This window comes from Euprymna scolopes, chromosome 7 (assembly GCF_053919585.1).
Source record: "Euprymna scolopes isolate OS-2025 chromosome 7, ASM5391958v1, whole genome shotgun sequence".
Taxonomy (NCBI): domain Eukaryota; kingdom Metazoa; phylum Mollusca; class Cephalopoda; order Sepiida; family Sepiolidae; genus Euprymna; species Euprymna scolopes.
This window is the reverse complement of record NC_136488.1, coordinates 163,120,556-163,142,612: the sequence shown is the minus strand read 5'-3', so window position 1 is coordinate 163,142,612 and position 22,057 is coordinate 163,120,556. Positions and strand designations below refer to the sequence as shown.

Below are 22,057 nucleotides of genomic sequence, written 5' to 3'. Positions count from 1 at the left end.
CTAAAGTAGCTAACATACTCAATTCTTCGCCAACACAGGGCCCCAATTTGCTGCACAATCACAGTATTATATGGACAGTATCGGATTGAAATGAAAAATAACATTTCCTCTATAATTTGTTTGTGTTTTTCTGTTAATTTCAGTCAAATATCTCACAGATTTCAAAAAGACAAATAACAAAGTCTTAAAATTATCCGATGATGAAATAATAGCCGACATTTCGGAAGAAGAATGTGCCAAAATTTGTGTGGAAAACGAGAATTTCATCTGCAAGAGTTTTGACTTTTGTACCGACTCCAAAATATGCATGTACCGCTCGAAACACTACAAAGATACCCAAGGAGGCACACTGCAACCGAGTGTATTTTGCAACCACTATGCCAGTAAGTGTCAAACACGTTACTTCTAAAACCATATGAATTAAGTTGGAAAATTAAATTTAGAAAAATTAGAAATTTGTATATCTCTGCCAATATTTTCGATATTATTCTATATTTTTCAAGATCGATAAAAGATAAAATTATGTTTTTAAATAATCCGAGGCGATGGTAGCATCATTAATATTGTGTACGGTTCAGTGATGAAAGCTAGTTCTGAGGGTCTCAAGTACCAGATGGAAACTTTCTAAGGCCATTACACTGCGAGTCTCCATCTTGAAACATGGCATAATCAAATTGTTTTGGTTTGAAGATGAAGTTGCAGAGTCAGTGCTGTTCAGCAAATCATGAGGGCAAATTTGGAACTTATTTTGAACATTGTTAATTTTATAGCATGAAATGCTAAATGAGCACTCATTTTCATTTTTATCATTTTAGATTTTAGAAAATAGAAATTTTTCTTCTCCTTCTCCTTTGGTTCAGAAGTTATGACCGTCTAGATGAGTCACGTTTAAATAATCAATAAAGAATTGAATCTATAATAAGAAATATGAATCTACATAAAGTAAAATATCACATTTAAGCGTATTTTACGATCGGGCAACGCCGGGCTACCTGCTAGTCATGTATATATCATGACTAAGGCTGTGACAACAGCATATTCTTTTCATTCTTTTGACTCTCAAGTATATATCCGACACAGTAAGACACAGTCAATCAACCGAGAACTACATCAGTCTATATAAAAACGTATAAGATATTAACAAATATATACTCAAGATTCAAAACAAGGAAAAGAATATGCTGTTGTCACAGGCCTTATCATGACCAACGAATATCAGAAAGCTTTAAATATTTGACATACATTTCTTAATATTTATTTTCTTTTTAATAACTAAAGAAAAATTATATATATCTTTAAAAATTTTATCTTTTTTATTTGAAAAATTAAGTTTTTCGGATTGTATAGCAACCACCGATGAGGCCGATTAAATATATTTTCTTTTCGTCATTTTATTTTAATGAATTATGTAAGAAGATTATTTTATATAGACAACAAAACTGAGTAATATATTACAATTTAAATAAATCATTCGAATTATATTCAGTTATATTTTTGTATTTTCGTGAAAGCCACAATAGATTAACGTTATTGCCAGATGCATAAAATATTCTGTTAATCTGTGAAGTCATGTATTCTCGTGTCTGTGTACATTTCCCTACGCAATAACTCTGTCAATTTTTAGTCTACAGACTCGAAATTTGACATACAGGGTACTGAGATTTGGGAAAATCGATGTGATCGGTTTTCGGACAGAAATTTGGCTGTTAAGGTGTCAAAGTTCAACGATTTGACCTTGAGAACTCTACCAAACTCCTCCGACAATTTTGGGTCTAAACACTTGAAATTTTAGATATAGGTTCCTTGGACATGGATCTAACTTAATAACTTGATTTGAGCTCAAAACAATAAGTTTTAAGGGGTCATAATTGGGATCAAAGTTTAAAAAATTGACCTTTTTTTTTGTTTTGTTTTTTTGCTCAGCATACACCCCCAAACATCCGGGCAACGCCGGGCACCCATGCTAGTTTTCTATAAAAAAGAAACTTCAATAAACGTATAATATAAAAGAGTTATTTCCCTTTGTTATCATCGTTCAAGTGGAAGGATGCATATGTGTGTACTGATGTAATGAAAAGAAAATAAAGCGAGTGAAGGAAACAGAAACATTGCGTTTTAAACTGGAAAAATGTCACAATCCCATCTGTTAAATTAGGAAAATATCACAATCCCATCTGTTTAATTAGGAAAATGTCATAATCCAATCTGTTAAATTAGGAAAATATCACAATCTCATCTGTTAAATTAGTAAAATGTCACAATTCCATCTGTTAAATTAGTAAAATGTCACAATCTCATCTGTTAAATTAGGAAAATGTTACAATCCCATCTGCTAAATTAGTTAAATGTCACAATACCATCTGTTTAATTAGGAAAATGTCACAATCCCATCTGTTTAATTAGTAAAATGTCACAATACCATCTGTTAAATTAGTAAAATGTCAAAATCCCATCTGTTAAATTAGGAAAATGTCACAATCCCGTATGTTAAATTAGTAAAATCTCACAATTCCATCTGTCAAATTAGTAAAATGTCACAATCCCATCTGTTAAATTAGTAAAATATCACAATCCCATCTGCTAAATTTGGGAAATGTCACAATCTTATCTGTTAAATTAGTAAAATGTCACAATCCCATCTGTAAAGTGAGTAAAATGTCACAATACCATCTGTTAAATTAGTAAAATGTCACAATCCTATCAGTTAAACTAGTAAAATGTCACAATCTCATCTGTTAAATTAGTAAAATGTCACAATACCATCTGTGAACTAGTAAACTGTCACAATCCAATCTGTTAAATTAGTAAAATCTCACAACCCCATCTGTTAAATACGTAAAATGTCACAATACCATCTGCTAAATTAGTAAAATCTCACAATCCAATCTGTTAAATTAGTAAAATCTCACAATCCCATCTGTTAAATACGTAAAATGTCACAATACCATCTGTTAAACTAGTAAACTGTCACAATCCAATCTGTTAAATTAGTAAAATCTCACAATCCCATCTGTTAAATTAGTAAAATGTCACAATCTCATCTGTTAAATTGGGAAAATCTCACAATCCCATCTGTTAAATTAGTAAAATGTTACAATACATGTTAAATTAGTAAAATGTCACAACCCCATCTGTTAAATTAGTAAAATGTTACAATCCATGTTAAATTTTCAAAATGTCACAATCTCATCTGTTAAATTAGTAAAATGTCACAATCTCATCTGTTAAATTAGTAAAATGTCACAATCCCATCTGTTGAATTAGAAAAATGCCACAATCTCATCTGTTAAATTAGTAAAATGTCACAACCCCATCTGTTAAATTAGAAAAATGTTACAATACATGTTATATTTGCAAAATGTCACAATCCCATCCGTTAAATTAGTAAAATGTCACAATTCCATCCGTTAAATTTGGATAATGTTACAATACCATCTGTTAAATTAGTAAAATGTCACAATACCATCTGTTAAATTAGTAAAATGTCACAATCCCATCTGTTTAATTTATAAAAGTTTGATACGTGTCTCCGTTTTGTCATATCAAATATTACCATTTTTGCTGATATTTTTTTCTGCTATTTCACAGGAATGTACTTACCAGATGGCTCCAAATTTTCGCCAACTCATGAAAAATATTTAAGCTCCAGAAATATAGGTTATTCCTCAGGTAAAAAATTTCGGTGTTGTTTTTTTTAAATCTTTTTTGCAGCAGAGTCCATCATCTTTTTACAGTATCCTCACGTTCAGATTGCATTTTTGAAATTCACCAGCTGTGATGATTAGGCCTTAGTGCGGTGTATTCCAATTCCTGCCGTAGCTGTTCATTTGAACCTGAAAGCATAAAAATTGGTCAGTCATCTCTTAACATGTATAGCAATAACATAATGAATTTTTAAGAGTCTACAACAATTTTGAATGCCTGTATATAAAAGCCTGGAAACTCATTGAAGGCATCATCGCATGTAAACGTGTGATGCATAGTTTTTAAATAAATAAGTTTTATTAAAGACTTACATAGAATCTTTAAAGTCTGGTGAGACAAATGAAGAGCATAGCCAAGAAACCAAAGTGCTGAGTATTTGTCGCTCTAAAGAAAACAGATTTATTTAAAAACGTTTCATTGAATAAAAATCAATCCAGGTAACTTGATAATGTAGTAGAGTTGATATCTATTTAATGTAGCCGCCTTCAGCCTCAATCACCGCCTCGATACGGGTCCTGAACTGGGAGTATGCCTTTTCCAAAAGCACCGATGAGAGCTTGGTGGTGATCAAGCTGGCTTTAGTGTTGTGCGAGGTCATGTTGGTGATGGTCTCAATGTATGATCGAACGAAGTAGTCCAGTGGGTTCAGGTCAAGGAGAGAAGGGTACAAAGTCGTAGCATTCCTTCTGAATTCAGGCCTAGGTTTCTTTGGACTTGTGAGTCCGCGACCACCTGATTGCACCAGGGGATCACCACACTCTTCAGCACATCTAGGTACACTTTGATGTTGACTTTCAAGCCGACTTCGAAGATGTGAGGTGGCATGATGTGGCCCTCAATTGGAACCACACCAAAGACCATAACTGTGGTCGGAAACTTTGTTTTCATCACCTTGGGCACGTCCTTGTTATTCCTCACAATCCAGTGATGCATTTTGAGGGTGTTGGCAATGGTCCTGCTGCCATAACTTGGATCAATAGAGAGCATAAGTTGTACAGCGGCGCATCTCTGATCGCTCACTGAACATTGTGTCCCTTTCAGACATGTTAGAAGGCTCCTATCGCTTTTGGGATTTGTACACAACTGGCCAACTAGTTGATGGTCTGCGACAAAAAAAAAAAAAACAAAAAAAAAAACAAAAAAAAAACCGGTTTTCATCAAACGGAAATGGAATAATTTCGTCTTTTCTAGAGCGACAATTTTATCGTTCCACGCCATATTGAGCCTTTTTTATGAGGCTATCTCGCAAAGTTACTCCAAGAATAATTCTTAAAGATTTCATTTCAAAGACATTAAGTTTTCCCTCCAGCTTTGTCAATAAGTTCACATTTCATTTGCGTATGCAGCAATAAGAACGATGAGTGCATTTTAAATTTCTCGTGTTTGACCGATCATGTTGCTGACAAAAACTATCTAATAATGTTACAATTGTCGATTAAAAGAAATTCCAACTGAAACTTTTTATTTGTTTTTTTTTCTTGGTTTATTTTTTGACAGCTTCTATGGGGACGCTCGGTTTTTTCATGCTGGTAATTGGAATTGGAGGCGCGTTATTATCGGTGTTTATTTTTCGACGCCATCAACGACTTAGAAAGGATTCAATGTCTACAAACATAATGAAAGACTGTGGCGCACCGATATACTAATCGTAAAACTAGACTTCATTCCATCAAACATATTCATTTTGCAGGACCGTTCTAGTGAACATTCCGAAATAAATTGCTTCAAACTTGTTTTGTTTGTCCGACAAAAGTAAACAATAAACTTTTATAAAATATTAAAAAACTGAATTGGTGTTTATTGTTTTCATGCCGCTTCAAAAATGTTGGGAACTTTTGGCAGGAAATTTTCATATTTCAATTTAGTTATGTATCAAGAAAAGTGCAATCGGTATCATGCCAGATATTTTCCAACACAGATAAGAACACGGTTCGAAATTTGTTTTCAGTGACTATTAATGATTAATGATTAATTCTCATCTTGTAATTTTCATGACATTTCTTCAGAATTAAACTTTTGATCCATTATTTATCCACACATTTGTTATGCCACATGTCCAAATTATGGAGGTTAAAAGTTCAATCCTTACCACAGGTGATGGCGTTCGACCATTGTAAAGATGACCGTGATCATGCAATTGTTCTGTGGGTTCGAAGATGGCTTTTTAGACTGATTCGAGCTCTGAAATATTTCCCACATGTTGGACGTCGATGGGATAATTCTGTATCAGAGATGCTGACTGTACTATCTTTTCTAATGCCACGTTTTCTTTTGCATTCTTCGTTGCGTGAGAATATATATATATATATATATATATATATATATATATATATATATATGTGTGTGTGTGTGTGTGTGTGTGTGTGTGTGTGTGTGTGTAGAGAGAGAGAGGCAGACAAACAGACAGACATAAAAATATAAAAAGATATTGTCTGCCTGTCGATGTTTTATCGTTATTTCCATGGGAAGTGCTCGTCTGAGCTCCAATCTCTGGTCCCTCTTCCACAATCTTTCACGAAAATCTAGCTGAAACCACCATCAGTAATTTTCCCCACTCTTCATCTGTGCCTAAATCAAAGCGTAGATTCCATGAACATATATGTGTGTGTGTGTGTGTGTGAGTTTCAGAAGAGCCATATTATAAGTTGATATGAATATAAACATACACATACACACACATATACATGCATATATATATGTGTGTGTGTGTGTGATATGGCTCTTCTGAAACTCTTGTAACACACACACACGCGCGCGCGCGTGTGTGTGTGTGTGAAAAGAAATAAAAAGGAACAAATTGAGTTATGTGTTCATCAATGTTTCGTCTTTATTTCAAGACTTCTGTGTATATGTGTGTGTGTGTATATATATATAACCCATGACATCAGCATTCACAGTATATATATAAAAGGCACTACTTCTGTGTGTGTGTTTCTTCTTTATGAACTCCTAAACAATTGGATCGATTTTTTAAAAAATTTCACACAAATATACCTTATGCGTCTGGGAGCGTTCTTAAATAAGTTTCGTATCGGAATGCCTCTGATAAGTAACAAAAATCCATAATGAAAAAATCCGATTAAAGAAAGAATAGTCTTATTTTGACACTCTGAGACAACCTAACATTACAGGTGCATTTCAGAAGTTTTACCACCGCACAAGTAGAAGAGTCTGGTTTATAAAATCAACAATAGGTTCTTTGATAAGACAGGGGCACGTTCGAAATGAATGTTTTTGTTTAGAAGACAATTGAGCCATGATCCTGACTTTTGCATTTGAAACTTTAATTCAAGCAATTATATATAAAGATAAGACTCTTCTACACTATTGAGACGAAATTTCGGAAATCGTAAAACTGAATTTCACATGAAAACAATGGCATCTACGTATTTTTCGTATTTTTAAGATGATTATATCCAAAAATTACGAAAATCGATAAGGTAGAAAATTATTTATTAAAGAAAATAAAAAAATAGAATTTGATGAAAACGTTTGTAAGACACAGGAGAGTTTAAAAGGGAGGTAATTTTCCATTTCGATTTAAACAAGATGGCGACCTTTTTTCACTTGCGAACACGATTAAAATTTTTTTTACTATAATTTAGTAATATTCAGGTAATTTTGACCGCATAATTTGGAAGCTGCCATTGTAACTTATTAGAATTGACAGAGAAAAATAGTCAAGACCATTGGTTTTGTTTTTTTAGCTTAAAACTCCATTTATCGCCTACAAAATCTCGTCGCAAAAAATTTTCAGATTTTTGTAGAAGCGCCAAAAATAATTTTATAAACTCAAAATATGTTCTCTACAGTGCAATGTAAACTACAATGCATTATAGACTAAGTCACTACAGGAAAACATGTAAAGCTTTCTCCCGTTGCATCGTGGTTGATCCCCGACTAGAGCAGGCAATCAATCGATTTGATTGAATAATGGCCAATGGAAGTGTTGAACATTCGTTGATCTTAATTCATCACGGGTTGTAAGGGAAATAATTCAAATGTTGAAATTCACACAGTGATTGGTAGTGCTTGAAAAATGGCTTCCCTTCGTTCGCTAGCGAACTGTATTGTCGATCGTGCTTTGTTAAGGGAGATAACTCGTCTCAATTTTATACATGAACAAGTGATTTAAAACGTTTTTCTATAAAAAAAATATTTTGAAGTGACCACGAAAAATCGGAAATCTATTTCTGATATTAATATTAAAGAATGAAAATTATTTAATATTCTAATTTTAATTATTTTAAACGGTTTAAAAGAAATATTTTGCTTATATATATATATATATATATATATATATATATATATATATATATATATATATATATATATATATATATATATCGAAGCTAAGCAACGATGAGGATGGGTGATCATTTTGTGAATGCTAGGTGTCGTATGTGTTGAAAATAACTCCTACATTTAGGATCATACTTGGTCCACCATAGGTAAATCAACAAGAAACTGCTAAAATAATTATCGTATTTTTAGCAAAATGCGTAGTTATTTATTGATTTTTTCTTTTTTTGGTATCGATTCTTCAAAGCATTTCCGAGTTAATGGTATATTAGCAATATTTAGCTAACTATAAGAAAATTATTAATTTATTTTTCAAAAATTTAACAGTAGCATTTTTCATAACAATAATGAAAACGTAATTTTTTTTCCAATCTGAAAGATAATTATAATTATTGACATATTCAACAAATTTCACAAAATTTAAAACACAAAAGTTAAAAAATAAAATACATCCAAAATTCGGATTTTAAACTTTAAAATTTGATACGTGAGCAGTTGTGTGTGTGTGTGTTTTTTTTTATCTACAATCCTCACTTTCCCCACAATACAATCGCTTATAAATTTAGATTTTTGTTATTGTTGTTATTTTTTAAGCGATGAGAGGTAAAAACCTTGAAACACGGGTGTACGTAGATTACTGTTTAAAAAAATAATAAATACATAAAAATGTGATATACGTCCAAATTAAAAAGGGCGACTTTCTAAGTAAATAAAAAAAATGAGCGACGAGGCGGCGCCAATATTAACCGTATGTATCGCTTAAAAAATAACAACAATAAAAAAATCTCTCTCTCTCTCTCTCTCTCTCTCTCTTTATATATATATATATATATATATATATATATATATATATATATATATATATATATATATATATATATATATATATATATATATAACCCCCGAAACTAAGCAATGATGAGGATGGGGATCATTTTGTGAATGCTAGGCGTCATATATGTTGAAAATAACTCCTACATCTAGTATCATATAGGTAAATCAACAAAAAATTGCTAAAATAAATTCTCGTATTTTTAGCCCAATGCGCAGTTATTTATCGATTTTTTATTTTTGGTATCGATTCTTCAAAGCATTTCCTATTTAATAGTATATTAGCAATATTGGGCTCACTAAAAGAAAATGATTAATTTATTTTTCAAAAATTTAAAAGTAGCTTTTTCTGTAAAAATAATGAAAACATGTTAAACACAAAAGTTAAAAAATGAAACACATCCAAAATTCGGATTTGAAACTTTAAAATTTGATACATGCGCAGTGTAGTAAATAATGGGCAATCAACCCCCCCCCACCATCCAACATGAAGTTGTTTGCTCAGCAACTGAGAAGGCTAACATGCTTGCCAGTCGGTTTGCCTCCAACTCCACACTGGACACCTACCCTGACTTTCCTTTGTGGACAGACGCCACACTAGACGATCTGAAAATCACCCGATCTCAAGTGCATGCTATCATAAAAAAACCTTGACACTTCAAAAGCATGTGGACCTGATCTCATCCCGGCTGTGCTATTAAAAAAATGCTCCACCGAAGTAGCTCCAGTTCTCTCCAAACTTTACAACAAATGCCTTAATGAAGCTTGCTTTTCTGCCTGCTGGAAAACTGCTTCTGTGGTACTAGTTTTCAAGAATTCTGGTGAAAGAACTGACCAATTAAATTATCGCCCGATTAGCCTCCTCCCACTTTTCGCTAAAATATTTGAGTCCATAATTAACCAAGCTCTAGTCCATCACTTTACAGATGGTAAACTTCTGACCGACCAACAATATGGATTTAGGCAAGCTCGTTCCACAGCAGATATCCTAACTGTAATCTCTGAACATATATATCATTCACTGGACAAAGCAAGGAAAGGTACAGCGGTAGGTCTAGATATATCTAAGGTTTTTTACAGGGTATGGCATGAAGGTCTTCTCAGGAAAATCAGATCATACGGTATCACTGGAAGAATACTAAACATAATTAAATCTTTCTTAGATAAGAGAAAATTCCAGGTTGTCCTCGATGGTCGTACATCTAAACAATATGATATAAATGCGGGAGTGCCTCAAGGGTCTATCCTTGGACCTTTATTATTCCTAATATTCATAAATGACCTCCCTGACAAAATTGCCCCTTAGATGGGTATATATGCTGATGACACCACACTCTATAACAGGCATGACAAGAAAACAAATGAAATGACAAAAACACTAGAGGATGACCTCCAATCTGTAGTGGAATGGGGACAAAAATGGATGGTCACATTCAATGCTGCCAAGACTAAACTTGTTTCCTTCAATACCTTTTTTTTCTTTACATTGGCATCACCACTTATCAAGGCCAAGCGGTCACTCGAGGACAAGGGTTAAAGAGTGCACAGTAGAAATTGAACAATATAGTAATCGTTAGTAATGGAAGTTTGATAACTTTGTTAACAAGTGGAACGGCTCATCAGAAACTTGTTTACGTTAGACTTGAAGACAACCATATTGTAGTCAGCTGGAAAGCAGGAAAACGGAAGACAATTCCACAGGTGGGCAGTTCTAAGAAAGAAGCTTTGTTCATGGAATCTACGTTTAGGTTTAGACACAGATAAAAAGTGGGGGGAATTATTGACAGTGTTTTCAGCTAGACGAGTGTTTCTTGTGAAAGTTTGGCAAGAGGGACCATAGATTGAAGCTCAGTCGAACACTTTCCATGAAAATAACGATGCATCAGAGACAAACTCGCAACATCTCTTCTGTGAGATAGACGTTGCAGGGAAGAGAAAAGGACATCTCCTACAAGGCTACGAAATCTATTTTGAACTCTATCAAGGCAGGACAAGTCCTTTCTAGCAGCTCCTGCCCAGATGTGGCAACAGTATTCCATCCTTGGACGTACCTGGCTCTTATATAGATAGAGAATTGCATCAGCAGTGAGATATCTACTGGATCGATAGAAGGATCCCACCCTTTTTGCCCAGCGGCATTGGCAACAGATTTGATGTACCTGTTCCATTTAAGATCAAGAGTAAAGATCAAGAGGAGAGCCATTCATTTCAACTGATCCCAGATGGGGATCAGAACGTTGGTTTTAGATGCATTAAAAGTAACCAGCCACTCGTTTCTCCATTGTACCACATGCTCAAGATCAGAGGAAAGAGAATCGGAGAGAACTTGGTCGTTTATTGACTTAGATGTGCTACCATAAATGGTAGTGTCATCAGCATAAATGTTTACAAATGATGTAAGGATGTGATTTGGAAGATCATTAATGTAGATCAGGAAAAGAGTTGGGCCCAGGATGTACCCCTGAGGGACTCCAACATTAATACTGTTAGCTTCTGATTTTTGCCCATCAACTACTACTACTAGTTTATGAACCTGTCAGAAAGAAATGATTTAATAATTGAGGAAACATTTCCAGCTTTACCATAGCTAGAGATCTTGTGAAGTAACCCTTTATGTCATACCCTATCAAAGGCCTTAGATATGCCAAGGGCAATTGCTCTAGAAAGGTTGCCTCCGTCGAGAGATTTGCTAATCCTATGAGATATAACTTACTCATGACTCACGGAGACTTATTGGCCTGTACTCAGGGGGATGAGTGATCACCTGAATTCTTAAATGCAGGGCATACTGATGAGATTTTCCAGGGTGATGGGAAGCAATTTTCCTTAAGACAACGTTTAAACAGTTTTGTAAGTATGGGCGCTTCTCTATCACCAATAGCAATGGCCAAAGATTCATTATCTGAAAGTATTTCTTTTAAACTCCTCGGTCTAACGTTCACAGGAAACATGAGTTGGAACAATTACATTGAGAGCATTGCCAGGACCACTGTGAAGAAGGTAGGCTCTCTCTACTGTCTAGAAAGCTACTAACGCCCAAAAGTATCCTGTACCTCTATAAGGCCACCATTCGCTCATGTATGGAGTATTGTTGTCACATTTGGGCTGATGTATCTGCTACTAGTCTTTCGCTCCTAGACAAGAGAGTCTCCAACCTGATAGGTCCTGAACTGTCATCTAAGCTGCAGCCTCTGTCCCACCGACGAAAAGTTGCGTCCCTCTGCTTGAACTGAAGCCCCCATGTTGTAAATACTCTCGATAAACCTGACAAGCAGCTAAATCACACCCTTACACAGTACAGATCCCTAGATGTAGGAGAGCTTTCTACGCCAGTAGTTTCACACCCTAAGATCATTTGTAGACATTTATGCTGATGACACTACCATCTGTAAATGACCAAGTTCTCAACTACAAAGTACAGAAAACCGAAACCGGTGTTCGTTCTTAACTGTCCCTTGTGAACGATCACGCAACAGTGTAAATGGGTGGCAGGGGAAGGAGGAATTTATTAGAGAGAAAAGATTTTACTACTTGCATTGATATTAACCGATTTTGGCAGTAAACTCTCAACAGACAAAAAAATATCAGAATCTACGATTATCGAGGAAGTAGAGAGGTAATATGCCTATAACACACCTCAGATATTGTGCTGCATTTTGTGCATATTACATTTGCATGAAATGTATTGATTTTTAAGCCTATTAACGTCAAAATCACAGGGGAAAAATGAGTTCATTTTATATATATATATATATATATAGTAAGTTATAAAATAATAATAATAATAATAATAATAATAATAATAATAATAATAATAATAATAATAATAATAAACCAACTCCGGGCAACAACAACCATACTAAAAATAAAAATAAAAATACTAATAATGAACAAGATAAATGCAACTGTAGATACCGCACACTTTGCCCACTTCAAAATAAATGTCTAACCAAAAGCATAGTTTACCAGGCCACAATATTTGCGAAAGAAAACACGAATAACAAGAAATATTACGTAGGTATGACTTCCTTAGATTTCAAAACTCGATATTATGACCACATAAGTGTATTCAATAATAAAAAACACCGTATGAAAACAACTCTAGCAAACAAATACTGGGAACTCAAGGAAAGCGGACGTTCGCCGGTAGTCGAAAAATAGTAAGACAAGCAAACACATGTAGAGACCTGGACGATCCATGTAGATTATGCCTTCATGAAAAATTTACTTTAAAGAACCCCAACATCTATTAAACTGGAGGAGAGAAATAGTGAACAACTGTGTTCACAGGATAAAATTTACTCTGGGATAGACATACAAAATAATTTTAAAACTAACAAAAACAATAGAAAATAAAAAATAAAAAAATAAAATAAATAAATAAATAAACATGCATATACATAAACTATCACACACACACACACACACACACACACACACACACACACACACACACACACACACACACACACACACACACATATATATATAAACAGACATATAAAAAAATAACCTAGATTTAAAACAGGTCAAGGCACTAGATATTTACGCTAAATAGCACACACAAAGGAACGGGTCAACCGGAGGTCAACTGTACCTTCTCATTGGTTGATTAGGAATGGTGCGGTAGATACTAGAAAGCTGATTAGCTAACTAAAAACTCAATAGAAGGTGCTTATATAACCACAAAATTCTCGCATAAGCCTTAAGAATCCTAGAGTGGATGAAACGCGGAGTATTCAGTGTAGCTTAATCGCCTTATATATTTTATAACTTACTAACTAGCTCTACCTACGTAATGAGCACTTTTGAATTAAATACTTAAAGTTTACGTATAAATCTATACTTTCATATATTAATTTTATGTGAGTAAATTAAGTAGTTATATATATATATATATATATATATATATATTTTGTGTACAGAAAGTTGTTAGTTGAGACAGGTCATTGGTACCGTCGGTTTCAAGCCCGATAATAAGGCCCGTTTAAGGTATCCTTATCGAGCTCTCTTCAGCCAATATTCGTCTATCTTATAACCGGAAGTGTGAAGTATATATACCTCGCGAATCCACGTTCAAATCTCGTTTTGTTTAATCCCCCCCCCTTTTTTTTTTTATCTATCTATCTCTCTCTCTCTCTCTCTCTCTCTCTCTCTCTCTATATATATATATATATATATATATATATATATATATATATATATATATATATATATATATATATATATATATCGGGTAATGTAATACCTAATTTTCAACTTTGAATTATTTAAATTTAAGATCTAATTTCGAAAAAATGTTTTTTTATATGAATCGATTTTAATTTGAACCCCATTTAATTTTAAAATCTCTTTCCTTATGTATAAAAACTTCAAAATCTGTATTGGTATCGGTTAAAAACTTAAAAATTCGTTTAATTATATCGAACATTTAAAAATTTCCAAAAATACGTTTAAAGTTTTAAAAACTATATTTTTAATTATATCGAATCACGTTTAAAAATTTCGAAATACGCTTAAAAATTATTTTTTAAAAACCCAAATCTTTCAAGGTTTGGGGAAGTGAGTATTTATCTATCCTAAGTGATTTCCCTAGTTTATTAACATTATTATATTTTTCTATAGTTTTAAATTCGAAATAGATTATAAATTACATTTATAAAATATAATATATATATATATATATATATATATATATATATATATATATGACTTAATTAAAAATCTATAATATAATTGCGATTAAAATCCAAGTTTACCGACTAATTATTTATGTATTTACAATTTTTTTTCCTTATATATATATATATATATATATATATATATATATATAAACAACATCTAAGTGTTGTTCTTTTCATTGATCCAATTTATTAGGAGACCCTTCCTTCTATGTATGCAACTTTTCAAAGCTTCACTCCTCACATTTAAACATTTTATTTTTGGGTCATGAATGGACCGGAGGATGTAGTATTTCTCTGCGTTACAGAGTGAGCATTGACTTAATTCCGGGACGTATGCTGGTCTATGCTCTATTTTTCTCCATTTTATGGAAAAGGGTGTATTTTTTTCTTTAAGCTCCCACACGCGGGTAGCTAATGCTGTATTCATCCTTGTTTTAGCTCTAAAGGAGCTCATATGTGCATAATATCTTTGTTTAAATTGGCCTTTTGTCATACCTATATATATTTCCGGTATATTTGTGGATTGTTCCGTTACTGTGGCCTCATAGACAAGGGATTCAGCTTTACAATTACCCTCCAATGGACAGCTATTTTTGGTCCTGCAAGAGCAGCCTGCGTTATCTATCTTTTTTGGTTCTTTGGATATTATCGACTTTATTGATGGAGCTGTCGAGTAACTAACTTTCACCGTGTTTCTATTAAAAAGTTTATGTAGTCTATGTGTTCTTGGAAAATGTTTGTCTAGAAGGCTAAGAAAACAATGCCCTACTCTAGTTTTAGTGTTCAATGAAAACGGAGGTAAGAACCAGATTATTTTCCGTTTCCTCTTTCGTTTTATATTTTCTTTATTCTGGGTTTGTTGAAATTTTATGTTTTCATTGAACCCACTTTGATGCAGTGCGTCATTATAATATGGTGCTGCTTTCTCGAACACTTCAGCGTTCGAAGAAAGCCGTGAAATCCTTTGGCTAATGTTCGCTACCATATTTTTAAACACTGTGGATGGGTGGCATGAACCCTTATTTATATACATGAGTTTTTCATTTAGTTTGTGAAAGGGTTTGTGTATTTTCTTCTCGAGATCTAGAGTGGCATCTAAAAAATCTACTCTATCTAAATTTGTCTGTATTATTATTTTAAAGCCTAGTTCCTTAAAAAATTCAGTTAGGTCTTTTCTAAGCCTGTCTAGTGCACATCCATTGTAGTCACGCGATAGGCAAAGTCCATCATCTCTATATAATCCAAAAAAGTGATCTGGGAATTTATATTTCATGGTCTCCAGTAGAAAAAGTCCAACCAGATCGCAGATATCGGCACTGTCATACGCCCCCATCGCGACGTCAAAGGGGTCTTCGGGGTTTGATTTTTTGACCCACGTTTTATCGTCAAAAAATAAAAGGGTCTGTCGAGCTTGCATGATTGTTTCCTTATCGAGCTCACTTATCTTTCTATATTTTGATGCGAAGATCAACGATTTTTCTAGGATTTCCTTAGTGATTGAAGGGTAAAAATCGACGATATCCAGTTGTGTAAACTTACATTTGTGTGGTTCAGTTATGTTTTTAAACCAGTCCAGTACCGCGCTAGTGTCTGCCCACAAATTAAGATTTGATTTTCTTTTTATCTCTTTTACTATTTCTCTAAGTATAGACTTGCTAGCTAGACCGATTTCGCTTTTAGCCGGGTTTATTAACCTGCAGGTTGGCCTATTATTAAAATTTTCCTTGTGGTCTTTTAAAGTTATAAACACATTTTTCTTTGCTAACCTATTTACTCTGTATTCTATACCTAATTTTGTGGCAACTTCTGTAGCCTCTTGGTTAATAGATTTATAAGTATCTTTTCTTGCTACTTGGTATTTTTCTGTAATTGAGTTTAGTACAAGTTGTTTTTTCTGTTCCTTTTCCATTTTATATAAATTTTTCGTTTTATCTGAGAAAACAATCGTCTCATTTTCTCTTTTTATTTTTTTGATATCAGCTGTCATTGTTTTTTGAAATTGATTTGATCTATGTTTAAATTCAAGCTTAGCGATAATGTCTAGTAAATCTTTTTCAAAATTTTCTAATTCTTCCACTTTACTCGGGTATTTTATAGATTTTAATCCAAAATTGTTTTTCACATTCTCTTGGATGTTTGTTTCGTTTATAACCTTCCATCTCATCCTCTGAATTACATCTTCAATTTTCGATAGTAGGATTCTTGTATACAGCTGGTTACTTGGTGTTGGTATATTTTTAGTGGAGTAATTTAAGGTATATTGTTCCATCTCCGGTTGTTTTTAAAGAAGGTGGTCTTTACTTCCTGTTTTGTGGTGTTCTTTCCCGATATATATATATATATATATATATATTAAAAATCTTGTTATATTCTATATATATATATATATATAATAAAAATCTTGTGATAGAAATGTCATTCAAATTTTCAAACAAACATTATAATCCTGTAAGGAAGGTATACAAAATTTTTAATTATCTGGCAAGGAATGCAATTAAACAAGAAAAAACTTATTCCATGAAGTTTCGGAGAATGCAATTCTTCTCATCAAAGGGAAGAGATTTGCAAAATATACAATAATTTTTGCAGGTAAATGTATAAAAGGAAACCAACAATGGTATCCCAACCCTTTTTATTCTCATGAATGTGTTTTCTGCATGGGTTTTTTTTATTTTTTTATTTTTTTTATTTTCAATTATCGTTAAACGGCGTAAACGAATATTTCAGCGGGTTTTATTGTATTTTATTTCCTTTCTTTACGTTTATTCTTGACAGAAAAAAAAAGCAGTTAACTTGCTCGGATATAGGTGTAAATAGTCAGACATTGCGTTCGGTTTGTCAAATCAGTTTGTAAGCACGCGAAATCTCCTGCGTTGTAAATATTAGAAGAGAAATTGTTGATACAACCCCGCCCGCCGCGGCATTCTTCCACACACACACACACACACACACACACACACACACACACACACACACACACACACAATGAGTTAACTGTTCCCATCCCCTACACATACATGCTATATCATGAGTCGACTTGTCACCTCTGGCCCTACTGTGTGTGTTTTTTTTTCGTTCTTTTATTTATTTATTTATTTTTTTATTTATGCTCAGGAGCCCACCTGTTGTAGCCGTGTCGTCAGCGCGAGTGAATCAAACGTCTAGCCCTATTCCTCCCCTCCATTCGCACAAACTGTAGTCGCACACCGGCTAGACTTGGTAAGATACACGCTGTTCTTTTTTCTCCTAGACGAGAGTGTATCGACGGACACAAACAGGTCTTTACAAAAATGTGACCGAATCAAAAAACAAAAAAAAGAAAAAAAAAAAACCCAAACAAACAAAAAGGAAGCCTTAACGTAATATATAAATATTTCTGCAGTTTCTATATAAATACATGATATATAATAACGAAAACACGCAGTGCAAAGAGAAAGGAAAAGATACCAGAGAAAGAGAAAAAATAGTTGCATTCGTTTGAGAAGTTTACAATTCGCCGTCGCTATGTCGCTGAAAAAAATCAAGGTAAGTTTTTTCTTCAAAAGTTTAGAAAACCAACAGATTTATGTTTGATTCAATCGTGGACAAATTGTCGGATACCCTGATTAAAAAAAAAAAAAAAAACGAAGCTATTGAGAGGGATCGATACAAGAAGAGCAAAATATATTTTTGATAATATAAACAAACTTACATGGTCACGACACTATGACATGCTAATGTTTCGGACAAATAGTCGGTTAAAGTGCTCGTCAGGCGACTTTATAAATGGTTGCTTTCCACAGAAGAAATCAGTCCTCAAGTGTGTGTGTGTGTGTGTGTGTGTGTGCGTGTGTGTGCGTGCGTGCGTGTGTGTTTGTGTGTGCGTGCGTGTGTGTGCTTGTGTGAGCGTGCGTGTGTGTCGTTGTGTGTTTGCTGTTTTTGCGTGTGTGTGTTGGTGTGTGTGTTTGTGCGTGTGTGTGGTTGTGTGTGCGTGCGTGTGTGTAGTTGTGTGTCCGTGCGTGTGTTTGTGTGTGTGCGTGTGTTTGTGTGTGAGCGTGTGCGCTCGCGCGTGTGTGTGTAGGTATGTATGTGTGTGTGTCCGACAGAAGATAAGGAAAACACGTAGCAACACACATATAAATAAATATTAGGCTTTTATTTTTATTTTGATATTTTCTTAACAATCGATCACTCTACACTCGACACACGCGCATACGCACACATACCCACATACACATACTCACACACATATACACACGAACATATATACACTCATGCATGCATAAACACACACACACGAGCAAATACTAACACACATACACACATATACACACACTCACACACATATACACACACACACATATACACACCCACACACATGCACGCACTCACACACATAAACACACTCACACATACATACACACGTACTCACACTCACACCTACACACACATACAACCATGCGCACACATACACACATACATACGCACACAATCACACACATGAACGCACACACACATATACACATACACTTATATATATATATATATATATATATATATATATATATATATATATATATATATATGTCTGTTTATATGCGTGTGTGTTACCACAAATAAAATGACAAATTCGTTGTTTTTCTGCACTCAGTTCTTAACACTATATCACACTGGATATTGTTCAATTTTTAGGGGAGGGCCCAAGAATACACTGAACACGTATTCGATGAACGTTGATGCAAGTAAAGTGAATTTTATTGAAATAATTTTCCGCAAATTCTTAGACTTTAATCATCGAGCCGCACACGGCCTTTACCTGGAAACAAAGAGGGGCCCTATGTACAAGTCTGCTCCCAGACCTAAGCCCTATATTATCGTTTGTATTCCTTCTTTTACTTCTATAATTTTAAAAATCATAAATAAAACAAAATATAGTAGAAAGCAGTCTCTTTTTTTTATGAATACCTGACGAGAGCGCAGACCTCGCGCTATTGTTCTCCTTTGATCAAAATGAAATATACTTATCCAGTTATTCTGGGGCACGTAGTTTAAGGATATACAGGGTGTCCCAACAAAACCTACCTGGCAAATAAACTAGGACACCCAAGTGCAAGAGAGATTTTAAAAATTGCATTTAAGAGGACGATTAGAATCTTAAAAAGATCTTTCGGTTGGAATATGTGAGATAACGGGTGAATGTTTGGCGTCTGGTAGGATGCCTCATCCCGAAATTGAACAAAATGATGAGAAAAAATATTAATTTTGAAATCGAAATCAGAAACAAAATAATTCATTTTGGTACACTCTATATATGTTTATGGAGGTCTATCTCTAAAAGTTTGTGAACAAATCAACAAACAGACTCAATTACAACTTTATGTAACATATAAAGTTATCTGGCTGGATTTTCAAAATGAAACTCAAGTGTAACGTTACACTCGGGACCCAACACGTTGTAGCAGAATACGTCGCAAGGAACATAAAACAAATAATAACTCGACTCCCTTTGTTTCGTAACAACGACATCCATTTCTGGGTACTTTCCCAAATAAAACATGATTCCGAACGTGATCTCAAACGTGCTCTTGAATGTCATCGTCTGTTTGTGCACATATTAGTCTTTTTCACAGTGACGTCAGTGCCCGCGCTCTGTTAAACTAAGTACAACGGATGTTTCAAAAGCAATGCCCCTTATTTTTTTATTCCGCCCGAATGGATCGGAGGGGATTGCAAATTCCATTGCTATTATGAATGAACTTATGAATTCATAACCTGAAAGTTTCATCTCTCTGCTGCCGATATTGACGTTGTGAGACTCTAAGAAAGCAACCCCTGTCATGAACGAGCGTCAGAAGCAGAGATGCGTCATTGAATTCCTCTATGCAGAAAAATTTGAACCGATCAACATTCACCGGCGCTTGTTAAACGTTTACAAAGCCGATGCAATTAATGTAAGCGCAGTTAAGAGATGGGTTTGTTGATTTCAGAGTGGCGACAGTATTACGAGTATTATGAGTGACAAAAGGCGCTCCAGGCTTTTATGACAAAGGCATCAAAAGAGTCTGGTAAAAGTGTCTTGAGAATAGTGATGACTATGTAGAAAAATAAATTCTGGAGCACAAAAGATCGCTCGTTTTAATAGTACTACTCCCGTCTTCGTAACTCTTCAGCGTTTAAGTTTTTGAGTTAACAATTAGGTCTTACTTTTGGAACGACCCTTGTAGTATTAAAGCTGACAAATATAGCTTTGCTTCTGGCGAGCCTATTACGTTTGTTATTGTTGCACCGTGTTATTGATAAGATAATAATTACAATTTATTAAAAAAAAAAAATGTTTTGTCCTGCTCCGATGATGGCTAATTTGAAACATTTTTAAATAATCACCTAAAATAAAAAAAAAAGCAGCAATTAATTTTAAATTGAAGATTATCATAGGAATTGTCTACTTTTATTTAAAAAAAGTTAGAATTAAAAGCTAAAAATGATTTCGCAAATAAGACTCTTTTCTTCCTTCGATAGAGTACAGAATTGACTTTGTTAGTTTCTCTCTACTCGACTGTTATTTTCATTGAATTGACCTCTAATTGTTGTGTACTGCGGGGTGGATGTCTATATGATCGACTACGGTACCAAATTAACGTATGTTTTATATACGTGTGTTATTATTTAAACCATTCTTATATTTTCTTTCGATTAATTAATGGGGGGGGGTACCCGGCTTTTTCCGGTCGTAAAATACGCTTAAATATGATATTTTAATTTCCTCAGATTTCGTATATATTATTATAGAGTCGTGATTTCAAAAGTTAAAAAAAAAAAGTATTTAGATGCCATTAGCTAGAATCGAAACCGAAGTATTCAAAGCCGGTGACGTTACCACTGTACCAACGAGACACGCATATAAATCGATTAAAAATTAATGAATAAATAAACTAAAATGAATGTACAAAATGTTTAACGATTTTTTCAATTTGGACCCATTTTTGACCCCTTAAAACAATTTAATCCGGCTAAAGACCTATAAAAGAATGGTCCGTTAAGAATCCAATAATTTTAGGCCTCTAGCGCCGCTCTTTGACTTTTAGTTTCGGAGGCGATAGAGTTGTAAAATAGGGAGAAAGAAAAACAGACCGACAGACAGCCATATAAACAGGCAGACAGACATATAGCTGTTTACATATTAGATTAACGGGTGTATATAAATTAATACGTTAACGGACTTTTGTCCTCACTAAATGTCTATCTTAACGGTCCGTCTAGTATTTGTTGGTGCGTGCTTGCATGTCAACATATATATGTATGCATATGATGACATATCTGTTTCTGCTGTAAGTCGCATCTGAGGCATTCTTCAACCATTTTGGGGAGCTGGACCTGTTTTTAGGAAGACTCTTCACAAAACATAGACTAAGACGTTGTAGGATTTTATAGATTTTATTTATTCCCAGGTATTCGTCACAGCAGAAGGGGGTGACCGATGGACTCTTGGTTTGTGAGATGTTCTATGCCTCCGTATTAAGGGGAGACCCATTTAGTCCATCCGTCTTTCTTGGCAT

The 22,057-nt window shown here is 34.0% G+C and overlaps 2 protein-coding genes across 3 annotated transcripts in view; both read left to right on the top strand.

Moving 5' to 3' along the window:
* Positions 1-5,469, top strand: part of LOC145280253 (uncharacterized) — an 85,025-nt gene extending 79,556 nt beyond the window's left edge. The window contains exons 18-20 of the mRNA XM_080132027.1: positions 144-383; positions 3,589-3,669; positions 5,203-5,469. Of these exons, the coding sequence (XP_079988153.1) occupies positions 144-383; positions 3,589-3,669; positions 5,203-5,351 (470 nt within the window). The 3' untranslated portion in view covers positions 5,352-5,469. The remainder of the gene's footprint in view (positions 1-143; positions 384-3,588; positions 3,670-5,202) is intronic.
* A 12,066-nt stretch (positions 5,470-17,535) lies between these two features.
* LOC145280119 (myosin-VIIa-like) overlaps positions 17,536-22,057 on the top strand; it is a 285,982-nt gene continuing 281,460 nt past the window's right edge. The window contains exon 1 of one of the 2 annotated variants that reach the window (XM_080131876.1): positions 17,536-18,047. In XM_080131876.1, the coding sequence (XP_079988002.1) occupies positions 18,027-18,047 (21 nt within the window). In that variant the 5' untranslated portion in view covers positions 17,536-18,026. The remainder of the gene's footprint in view (positions 18,048-22,057) is intronic. The other variant, XM_080131875.1, reaches the window with a different exon arrangement.